General features: G+C 47.1%; 1 protein-coding gene across 6 annotated transcripts in view; it reads left to right on the forward strand.

The window, feature by feature from the left end:
* The window catches only part of Slc39a11 (solute carrier family 39 member 11), a 441115-nt gene that overhangs the window by 300406 nt on the left and 128374 nt on the right, over positions 1-12335 (forward strand). For all 6 annotated transcript variants that reach the window (XM_041635707.1, XM_041635709.1, XM_041635706.1 and 3 more), the window contains one exon: positions 4714-4884. In XM_041635707.1, the coding sequence (XP_041491641.1) occupies positions 4714-4884 (171 nt within the window). The remainder of the gene's footprint in view (positions 1-4713; positions 4885-12335) is intronic.

A 12335-nucleotide genomic window follows, 5' to 3' on the forward strand; every position in this document is an offset into this window, starting at 1 on the left:
CTGACTTGTTGGTGAGCCATGGAGATCCCCCTCAGCACTGTGGTTACAGATACACGTTACCCACCCACCTTTAATTTTTTTATATGTATAAACACACACACAGAGCATGGAAGAAAAAGATCCACTAATATTTCCCCTTCCTTATTGTTCTCAGAGAATCCACTTAATTAGAAACTGTCATAAATATGCATTGTTGTCAAGTACCTGCCTCAACAAAAATACCTCTTGCCAGGGTAGAGACGTGGGAATTGAAGAGATATAAGTAAAGAATATGAAGGCACATAAAAATGATAAGACAGAAAACAGAAAGTATCGGAAGGGCATTCCAAGTGATTACTGAAATCCTGAAAATTTGCCCGTGTTTATTTTTCCACAGCTTTTATACCCAACATAAATGGGGGAGAAGGTAACAAAAGACTTTATTAGCATGATAGAAAGGGTAACTCACACAATCAACTCTGAGAAGTCAGATCATTAGCATTCTGTCGTCTAGGTAGCTAAGGTGTTCTAGGTCACAGACACTGAGAAGCACCCTTCCCTAGGTGACATCATCATTACAAAAGAAAGGAGCAGAAGTACATTTGCATAACCTGACCACCCATCAGGATGGCATCAAGCAATATTAACTTCAAAAGAGCCAGGCAACCACCACCTAAATTAGGAGGCACAATTATGCCTGTCAGTCTCCAGATGCTCTGACTGACAGGTGGAAATGGACCTGCATTTTTCAGCCTCCACACATTGTAACAGGGCTCTCTAAGATTTCGGTTCTGAGGGCAGGGGAGATGGATCAGCAATTAAAGTGCTCTTACTGCTTTTGCAGGAGACCTGGGTTCAGTTCTAATTGCCCACATGATGACGCAGAACCATCTGTAATTCTGGCTTCCAGGGAAACAGTGCCCTCTTCTATCTTTTGCAGGCAGTGTCTGCACATGGTACACATATATACATGCAGGTAAAACCCTCATACACACGTGTATGTGCATGCTTATATGTGTATAATGCATGTGTAGTGGTCAGAGGACAACTGTGGGGTTTGGTCTTTCTTTAGGCGCCTCCCACATTTTGAGACAGGTTTTCTCTTTGTTCTGGAACTCCAGTAAGAGTCTTGGAGCCTGTTTTTCTCTATGTCCCATCATGCTCTCACTGGGATTACAGGTATCTGCTGGGCTTGCGTTTCTTTGATAACATTTATTTATATAATTTAATGTGTGTGATGTGTGTGCACATGCATACACACAAGCACACATACATGCTATGGTGTGTATTTGGAGATCCGAGAATGACTTACAGAACTTGGTTCTCTCCTTCTACCATGTCGGTCCTAGGAATCAAACTTGGCATTCATTCATACTGCCAGCCTCTTGCTAGATTTTTACAAGGCTTCTGGGGATCTGGACTCAGGTCCTCATACGTACAAAGTGATTGCAGTGTTGATTGAGCTGCTGTCTCCCCAGGCCTCTTCTTCCATACTTGTGGTTTGCCTGCCGGTGCTGTCCGTATGCACACAGTACATAGCCACTCTGCATTCCTGTTACTGTGTTTTGTAACAGGGCTTAGAAACAAAGACTTTTCTTCTGAAGCTGTGTGCACTCAGTAGGTAAGACTCTGCCTGTTGTGTTATCCTAATGAACTCATCTCCAGTGAGATCTGGGGATTTTGTTCACTCTCTCTCTCTCATGGCTGATGATCTGTTAATTAGCATTGCCGTATTCACTGGGGGCCTGAGATTCCATCACTGGGTCCATTTGATTCAACCAGTCACCCTCTCAGGGAGCGCCAACCATCTGTGTCCTCGTGTGGCCGGGCCCATGGGCTGTGAAGGAGGAGGCTAGCTCCAAATTCACCTCCCTAGATGTGTCTTGAATCCTTGAGGACACAGTCAGGCCTCCAGACCATCTGTGCATGCTTGGCTGCAGAGTGGATTGTGGCTTCCGTTGTGCTTTTGAAAGTGTCTTCTGATAAAGATGGCTCGCCGCCACCCCGGAGAGGACTTCAGGGCTTGTCGTGTTACAGCGGCAGCTGTGTCTAGGTAACAGTTTACTCAACTCCTGGCTCCAGGTTTGTGCCTTCCAGGTGTCGTCTTTGGATGTGCAGGGAAGAGAATCGCAGCCTTGGTATCTGGGCAGAGGAAGCAGGGAAGCAGGAGCTAGACTCCTGGACAGCCCTCAAGTGTCCCATTATGCCTCTAAACTGGGGGCTGCGAATTCTGGGGACCCCTGGTCAGGCTCCACAGTCCAAGTCATCTAGATGTTATCACCTTAAGATGTATGAGTCCACTTCTGCTTCAGGCACCCAGAAACATGCCTTCATCCAGGAAGCCTGCCTAATATGTCTGACAGTAAAGCTGTGACTGAGGGTCAGTAACATGTGCATGTATGTAGGGTTAAGACAGCCCCTTTAGGGGGCGGGGTTTGCCTTGGGCGAATGCCTGCCAATAAATGGGCGCCCGGAGAGGCCCCTTTCCTTCCTACCTCCTGTGCCACGTGGGAACTTCGGTTCTGTAAGTTTATCATTAAAGTGTGAATATTCTTTAGTATCTGCATTGCATTTATTTACGCCGATACACATGTGTCACACACACACACACACACACACACACACACACACACACACGAAGGCATTAGATCAAGTATTACACATGAGGGCCAGGAGACCACAGAGGTATGCGGTATGCTTTGTTTCTCTTTTAAATGTTATTTATATATTTTTAGTATGTGATCTCAGTGGAGCAGGGCACATAGGCCACAGCATGGAGGTCAGAGAACAGCTCTCAGGGGTCAGTATTCTCCTTCCACTGTGGGTTTTAAACATCAGATTCAGGTTGTTGGGTTTGATTGGCAAGGGCTTTTAGTTGCTGAACTATATCACCAGCTCCCTGGTGTACCTAAACTGGATCTGAGGAAGTTCTGCCTTCCCTTCATAGTAGGAATTCCCCACTTTTAGAAGGAAGTTCTTTGAGTGGAGATGGGAAGGAGGACTGTTGAGGGTCCCTGTCGCCCTCAGTCAAGGGCATGGACTACATAGTGTCATATCTATCCATCATCCCAGAGTGTGAAGCTTCCACATTCCCACAGTCAAGGATCTCCAGGCATCCAAGAAACACCAGTAAGGCAACAGTCTAAGAAACAGTGACTCTCTAGTGTAAACCAGGGAATATTTTTTTTTTTTTGAGACAGAGTCTTTTATGTATCCTAGCCTGATCTTGCACCTGAGATTCTCTTGCCTCAGCCTCCCAAGGCTGGAATTTGGGTTCTGAGACGTCATACTGATAATCAAAGTGGGGACTTTTCAGATGCTTAGTATATGAAATTCAGTCCCTGAGTGTTCTTCGGGTCCTGGACCACTATGTATTTCTGTCTCTTTGTCTGTCTCTAGCTATATGCTTGCTGAACTCCTTGCTTCCATCTGTCCATCTGCTACAGCTGCTCTTAAGTCAATCGCCCACACCTGCAAGTCACCCTGCATCCTAGGAGAGGGACTCTGATTGGCTGCTCCTGACATCTGAGTTGTTCCCCTTGAGTCTCAGGGTGACCAGGAGTAGGGCCACATACATAATTCTGGAGGGTTCTGGGAGAAAGGGAACATATTGCCAACAACACCAATCCCTATATTCCGGACTTAGACTATTTCAAGCACTCCCGTGCATTCTCTTGTTGCATCGTCACAAACCCTCTGCCATGTCCTTGCTTGGTTCCAGGGATTGCTCTCACTGGAGTGGTGGCAGAATGAAGAAATGACAGACATACAGACAATGACGTAGAAAAGCTGGGATGGGGTAGGGTGGGCTCTCTGATGCAGAAACTTAGCCCATTTATTGTAGAGAGTTGAACAGAGTGGAAGTCATCATATACAGCTGGACAAGGAGGCAGTGTTATTATATACAGCTGAACAAGGAGGCAGCGTTATTATATACGGCTGGACAAGGAGGCAGTGTTATTATATACAGCTGGACAAGGAGGCAGCGTTATTATATACGGCTGGACAAGGAGGCAGTGTTATTATATACAGCTGGACAAGGAGGCAGCATTATTATATACGGCTGGACAAGGAGGCAGTGTTATTATATACGGCTGGACAAGGAGGCAGTGTTATTATATACGGCTGGACAAGGAGGCAGGGCTATTATATACGGCTGGACAAGGAGGCAGTGTTATTATATACGGCTGGACAAGGAGGCAGTGTTATTATATACGGCTGGACTCCCATGGGGCTGAAGTGTTGATACTTGGCATGACCAGCACCTATGTCAACAACACCCATTCACCCAGGACTTCTCTCACTCCCTACAACCCCTTCACCTACAGAAATTGTTTTATTGCTGCAGTGTTTTCAATCAGGAAGCTACAATATAGAGTAGTGAGAACCCCTGGTTAGCAGGCATCACTCAACTGGTTTGTAGCAGTGTCATGAAGTAAAAAATGATGGCCTGATTTCACAATCTATGCTCCTTATCAACCCTCAGCCTCCCTCTCCTTATGTGGCACCTGCATCCTTCTCAGAGCCTAGACTCTGGGAACAGTGTCTAGTTCCTGAGTCCTTGCTGAATGACTGTCCCAGGGGGTGCTTGAGCCAGCAAGAGGGGATGCTCGGACTGTGGCAGTCTAGATGTAGAATCGTCCCTGGCTTGGAGGCGTCCTCTTGCTGCTGCCTGCCCAGGCTGCAGAGTGCACGTTTTTACAGCCTCTCTCTCTCTCTGTTCTTTTTGCACAGACAAGAGTGAGAATGGCGAGGTATACCAGAGGAAGAAGGTGGCAGTCACTGGCCTCCCAGAGGGCACTGCCCCCTCAGGGGCTGTGCAAGGGAACTCCGGGCAGCCTGGAGTGAGCAGCTGGAGGAGGATGGCTCTGCTTATCCTGGCCATTACTATACACAACATTCCAGGTAAGGACTGGTCCTGGGGCTGTCTGCCACCTGCTTTAGGGTTGCGCCATTGTCCACACAGCTGTGCAGCTGGAACTGCCGGTAGTGACATGAGCCCTATCTGGAGAGGAGTGGAAGCCACTCTATGCTATGGGTGATTCATTTCTAGAATGATCTTTTTATGTTCCACCTCCCATTCCAGTTGCTTTAAATAACCTCTGCTATTTTGACCCAAGAGTCCCTTTCTTTACAAATTTGGTACCAGGTACCAAATCATATTGAACATAATTCTGTAACTCATGTGATTTATGGGATGGAGGAGCCTCCTGTAAGTGCAGAATGTCTCCAGTTCTGACGGATGCTCGTAAGGATGCAGTGAACTCAGTGGACTGGGAGATAGGTAGCTCAGTCCGTGACATGTTTGCTGTGCAAACATGAGTTTCCTCACAGAACCCAAGTCCAGAAGTTGGCTATGGTGGCATGTGTCTGTCATCTCAGTGCTTGGGTGGTGGGGACAGGAGGATGCCCAGGCAGGCCAAATTATTTATTTGGAGAGTTCCAGACCAACAGAAGACTCTACCACCAAAAATTAAATGGATAGAACTGAGAAGCGACACCAAAGGTTTATGTAACTTTTACATAAACACACATGCGTGGACCGTACTCAAAACAAGCACCCCCACAAACATGCACCCCATGGAGCGCGCACACACACACATATAAACCCTCGTATGGAATTCTGCCTTGATTAACACTCCTAGTTTACCCACAGGCTTTCTCGGTAGGGACTCTCTCAGTCCTTTATGGATCTTTTCCTGTTACAGCATAACTTATTCGACGCCTTGGGGTTTCATTTTATGAGGGGGTCTTACTGGTGCTTTATTTCAAAGATAATATCTTCTTTTAGAGCAATGAGAAGACATGGGTAATCATAAAATAAAACAAAATAAAGCTACTACAAAAAATTCAATGATTGAAGGATCCCGAGCTGCTGGGGACACATTGTGGAGCCCCAGCTCTGCCTCCCACTGATGAGTTTATCTCCAAACACTGTTCTGTTTCCTCACGGATGAAATGGGACTAATATGCCAGCTGGTTTCTTTTGAGACTTCTACCAAACATGCGTCCAACCATAGGCTGTGTTCAGGCCCACTGAGCATCTGACAGATGGAGGTCATTGGATGATGGCTCTCTAAGGTGACATTTCTCTCGTGAGGCTCATAGAGATGTGATTCTGCCATCTCCTGGCATTTGTTTTGTAGAAGCAGAGAACACGGCAGGGATGAAGTTCTCCCTCTGGAGAACTCGATACTCTACTATCTGCATGAAGAAGACAGCGTGTGTAGCCTTGTCTGTGTTATTATATCTAGTGTATATGGAATCTGCCTCAAACACCATGCCCCAGAATAAGTTGGGCTCTTTCTCTGGGAGGAGAAAAACATGTTTCTCTAGTAATTTCCATTGCAGTTATAGCAGTTTCCATTGGCCAATCACACACAGGCTGCTTTTGTTAGAGCTGTCCTGATTGCCCATCTCTCTTCCGCTTCTTTCTCAGTGTTTTAGGCCCTCTCTGAGGCAGATACACACATCCTGGTTAAGCTCTCCGTTCAGAGTGTCTTCCCATGGAGTCATACATGGGACCCTTCCACACAATGCCCAGAGAAGATCTAAGTGGATTTGCACTGTGTTGGAGGCTCCCATCATGCTCCCCACAGTATCTTAAATGACCTATTGGAAGTCTGAGGGCTCCTGAGTCTCCCAGTCTGTGAAATACCAGTCATTACAGAAGCAGGGTTGCCTGGGTCATCCTGTCGGCCATGGCATAGTCCCAGCATGCTGGAAGGTAGAGACAGAAGGGTGCTTAGCTACATAGCAAGTTCGAGGCCAGCCTGAGTTTCATGAGATCCCATCTGAAAAATAAAATCCCCTAACTGAAGTTCCTAGCAGGGTTCATTTCTCCTGCCTCAGATTTCTGCTTTAGTCTGAAGAGAATAACTCACCCACGCTTCCTGTCAGTAGCACGCCACTCTCTGACAAGAGTCATCTTGAGAGCCTGTCCAGGGCTAGCTGCCTTTGAAAAGGTCTCTTTTTTAACACCATCCTTTATGGTTTATTAAAAATTTAGGTGCAGCGTTGACATTCCCCATGACCCCGAGTTTTCAGATAGACTTTCCACAATGACTTAATGGATAATTGATTTTTTTCTGAAGTTTTCGTCTTTGCTGGTTCAGTTTTGTACATCCTGAGGATGACATTTTATTTAAAAAATTGTGTCATAGTGTGGAAAAAAGAAAGAAGGCTTGTTGATGGATGGCCTGGCTCTGGAGTGCTCCGGAGTGTGAGGACACACTTGAGGACACTTGAGTTAGTGTGCCACCTCTACATGCGAGGACAAATGAGTTCCTGAGCCCCTGGGTTTTACGATCCCCCTAACTCCAGTGAAGTTATGGGCCCCTGCTCGTTATTCTCCATCACTGCGACAAAATGCACGAGAGAAAGCAAGCTAAGGAAGAAAGGTTTGCCTTGCTCAAGAGTTCAGTTCCAAGTCCTTGGGCTCGAGGCAAGGCAGAGTGTAAGGGCAGCGGGTCTGTGTGCTATCTCCCTCTGATGTGACATGTAACATCACATACTCGGTTACTTCAATCTGTTGTTTCCCCTCGTTTGATGGGGCATCTTTCTCAAAGGTCACCACCACATTCAGTCACGGTGTATACTGGAGCTCTGACCTAATCTGTGGCTACTCCGTGCTCCAATACCAGGAAGGGTGGGTGTGTTTGCTTCTTACCTCCATTCTAGGAGAGCAGAGGCTAACGTACAGCTGAGTGATTCATTCTCTTTTGGTGTTGGCAACCAGGTACACTAAGGGTGTGTGTGTGTGTGTGTGTGTGTGTGTGTGTGTGTGTGTGTGTGCGCGCGCGCGAGTGTGCTGTGAAGGTTGAAATCCCATGATTTCCTCATTCAGTCTCTACTTGCTCTTTGAGTCAGCGTCTCTCACCAGGTCCTGGGGAGTGATGAGGCTTGAGTGTCTGGCCTGTGAGTGCCAGGGATCCACTCATGTCCGCCTGCTCAGCTCTGGGGTTGCAGGTGCATGCCGGCACACCCAGCTTTTTGCACGGATGCTGGGGATGAGTGGCAGGCTCTCATGCTTGCTCTCCCCCCCCCCTTGAGGTTGATGATGGCGACCCACAGTGGAGCCTGAAGAGCTCGCTTGCTTCTCGTTCTCCTCTCCTTGCAGTCAAGAGCCGAGTTCGTTTCAGTGATGGTTGCTATGATATAGAGGCCCGCGGGCTGCTGTTTGTGTCTCCGGGACAGCACAGCGCCTGATTTTAATTATTTGCTTTGTCATCATCGCTAGTTTCTAATAATGGCTTCAAAAGGAACGCTCGGGGTTTCAGTCAGAAGTGATTTTAGTTTCAGGGAACTCAACAAATTTAGAAAACAGAATAGTAACAGTGGCAGGCTGTTCCTGAAGGCTAGGGTTATGACTAATTTTTATTTTCTGCATGGTTCTGTAAGATTTAGAACCAAACTTCCCTATGAAAAAATATGATTACTTGTAACCAGTAAAAGGTGGTTTGGGGGAGGGGGTCTTCCCAAGTGAGCCAACCACCTCAGGATCCTGATTTTCAACATACCCACCCAAGTAGAGAAAGAAGTTATACAACAGGGACAGCTTCGTTTGGGCTAACCTGGTGTCCTCATTTGACGGTGGTAGAAAAGGAAGTTAGGAGTTTATGATAGAGATGATGATCTTGTTTGGGGATAGCCTGGTGTCCTTGCATGATAGAACAGAGATAAGAACTCTTTGGGGTAATCTCATTCCCAAGGGCTGCATCCTCAGGACCTAATGACCTCCCCAAAGCTGGCATCTCATCCCATCCTTTGTTTTGAAAACAGGATGAAGGACTCTATTAGTTAGCTATTGTTGCTTTAACAACTTTTTCCTAACACAATGGCTTTTAAAAAAAAAAAAAGATCAGACTTACTCCTCTACATGTGGAAGTCAAAGGTCTTAAATCAGTTCTTAAGCCGTTAACAGGACTGATTTGCTGAATCCATTCCTTGTTCCTTCTGCTTCTGCAGGCTTCTGCATGGCTGTCACTCTGCTCCATGTCCCATTGTTTTCTCTGCTGTGCCTGTTCTCCCCCTGCCACCCTCTGGTCTGAATTCTTCCACTGCATTTAGAGCCTCCCCAGATAACTCAGGACCGTGGGGATCTGCCATTCTCTTTGGCCAAGAGGGCAGCTGTAATAGACTCAGGCATTAGAACTCAGGCGTTAGAGCTCTAATAGGCTCAGGCATTAGTGTTTTTGTTGTCCTGTTGGCTGGCCATAGGAACCAAAACAATCAAGCTGGCCAGAGACAATTAGCTTAAGTCTTCCTGAGTCTCCATCTTGCCCTGGGACTTCTCCTGGGCTCCGTCTCTGTTGTCTTTGTTTCCCATCCCAGGCTGCTTCTGTTTGGGCTTCTAAATGATTCTCCACATCTGCTGAGCACATTCTGTAACTTACCTGGCTGTTATCCAGGGTTAATGGGGCCCAGTAAAACACGGTATTTACCCGGCTTTCTCTCCTGTGTGTTCAGTGAGGGCATGAGGGTACCTTGGGGGTATTGCTGAATTCATCACTTGTGTGCCACTGGGACTTCAGAACCTCACAGAAACCACTTAAGTGAGGAATAGGTTTTGGGTTCAAAGGGAAGACAAATTTGTTTTGACCTATGATTTCCCTGGGTTTAGCCCATCACGGAGAAAGAAGGCATGGCAGACAGAGCACCTTGGTCTGTGGCATAAGTGACAGGACCCAGGAACCAGGTACAAGGTTCTACTTCTAGCTAGGCTTCTTCACTGCTCCAAACAGTGCCACCAGCTGGGACCAAGCCCTCAAATCACAAACCCATTTGGGGCACATTCCCGGCTTCAACCATAACAGTTTCCATGCCCATTGAATGGACCCTCTTCTCTGCTTCAACCATAACAGTTTCCATGCCCATTGAATGGACCCTCTTCTCTGCTTCAACCATAACAGTTTCCATGCCCATTGAATGGACCCTCTTCTCTGCTTCAACCATAACAGTTTCCATGCCCATTGAATGGACCCTCTTCTCTGCTTCAACCATAACAGTTTCCATGCCTATTGAATGGACCCTCTTCCCGGCTTCAACCATAACAGTTTCCATGCCATTGAATGGACCCTCTTCTCTGCTTCAACCATAACAGTTTCCATGCCATTGAATGGACCCTCTTCTCTGCTTGCCTATGTAATTATCACCATGTCACCCTACTCATGTGGCCACTTCACTTTTTGTGACAAAAAGACGTTCGTGTCAAATGCACTTCTGGCTGCGTTTTACTGGAGGTAACAACACATTCAAGTGTTTCCTCCCCTGCCTGGAGAACCTCTCCATATCCCACTCTTCTCCCATGATGCTCTCTTTTAAAGAAAGGGATTGCACAAGGTCCACTGATCACTTGAAGATGTCGCTTAACCTCCCACGCAGAGGATACTGTTCTGGCTGATTTTCTCCTTTTAAGTTGAGAAAGAATCCACGTTCTGCCATACCTATCCTTTTGAGGTATACAGCAGTCGAAGGGTGGGTAATTTTCACCACTGTCTACACCAGCCGGTAGAGAAACCACACACCTGGCAGCAGTCACTTCCCAGTCCCCCAGCTCCAACTCCTGACTCTACCCACCTTTCCCTCTCAATTGTCTCCCTCTGCTCTCCCAGGGAAGGTGTCCCACCCTGTGTGTGTGGCTGCTGCGCTGCTTTCTTCACTCGGTTCCTTTGTTTCTGGCATTTGTATTAGCACTGCCTTTCTTTTAAGCCCAGAACATTCTCCATTCTGTGAGGGGTGGTGAATTGTCATCAGTGGGATTGCATCTGGAGACACAGTTTGGCTTCCAGGGAGGTTCCACTAAGTGAAGGCCACCTGTCTGGATATGGACACCATCCCAAGGTGTGGGGACTGGATCAAAAAGAGAGAGTGAGCTGAGTCCAGTATTCATCTCCTGCTTCTTAACTATGGATGTGGTACAGTCAGCTGCCTCAATCTCCAAACTCCATGACTTCCCTGCCATGAAGGACCATATCCTCTCAAACTGCACACCAAAATCAGCTCTTGAGATGCTTTTGTCGTAGCAACAAGAAAAAGAGCAGCCACATGGGTGCGTGTCACCAGGCTTGTATTCATCACCTCATGGGCGTTCGGCTTCCTTTTCCCTCGTTCCGTGTTGAGGAGTCTGATTTTGTGTGGGCATGTTCTGCTGTGTGCCTAGCTTGGGGCAGAACTGCCTGATCGCATAGAAATCTTTACATGTCTTGAAGTCCATTGTTTCTTTTGTTAAGCTCCTCCCACCTAGTTCCATTTCTCCAGCCTTTTCTGTTTTTGATAAGTAGTAACTGAGAACTGATCACAGCGCCCCTCGATAAAGTACTGGTGTTGGGGTGTCTGTGAGTTCCACTCTTTAAGGAGTGCTGATCACTTTCGGGTTTGGATCTTTTTTGGATCACTAAACATCAGGGTGCTACTGATCATGGCATAGAGCATTAACTTCTGTGTCCTTCAAGTGTTCCTGTTGCCCCAAGGTGGCTTTGGAGGGCCAGCTCTCAGAACAAGGTTGGGGCAACAGCTTACAAGAGGCCAGTAATTACAGAGAAAAGCTGGCGTCTCATTTTCCTGGGACAAAGACTGCGTGAAACACTCTATTATTAGAATATGGATTTTCCCAGGAAAAACATGATATAATAATCATCTTAAGTGACGTTCTGCTTCCAGATGCTGGGGTTCACTCTCAGCCCTCGGTAGTGCAGGCCCCGCCATCAGGTGAGTACCACACACACCTGTGAATTCTTGGTCATCATCAAAGGTATCTACTAAGGCCTTGAAGTTCTAGACATCATAGAAAGTATCCCATGGTGTGTTTACGTATTTGTTCTCTGGACCGAGACAGAGATGCAGAAGTTCAAAGATGGGACCTAGGGCCACACGGTCACCACAGGTGGAGCTGACTCTTGCTCAGCCCAGTCTCTCTTCCTTTGCTGAACTCTTGGACTCTTTTCTAGCTAAGGATGGCAAAGCTCTTCAGTTATTTCTAAAAAAAGAAAAAAAAAGAGAGAGAACACATTTTGCTCTTCTATTTTTTTTTTTAACAACATGAAATGTTAACGTCTGTGGCACCAGCCGGGTGTGTTGGGGGACCTTCTCGCTCCAGATGTCCTGGGCCCTGTTCAGCAGCAGACTCAGGCCAGGCAACGTGGATGGGAGGCCTCTTCCATATCCAGAGTTGTCACTGAGGGGGCTCCACTAAGGACTGCAGAAGAATACCCGAGTGGTGTCCCCTCCACACATCCATCACCAGCAGGTGAGGATAGATGGGTCAGATACGAGCAGACTGTAGTGTCAGTTGGACCTGAATAATTCCTACAGCCTCCAAGTGCCGTATTAGCCACGTGACTTCGGATACAGGCCTG

Source organism: Microtus oregoni, unplaced genomic scaffold, assembly GCF_018167655.1.
Source record: "Microtus oregoni isolate MIOR12 unplaced genomic scaffold, Mior012 000048F_ref0000485, whole genome shotgun sequence".
Classification (NCBI taxonomy): Eukaryota; Metazoa; Chordata; class Mammalia; order Rodentia; family Cricetidae; genus Microtus; species Microtus oregoni.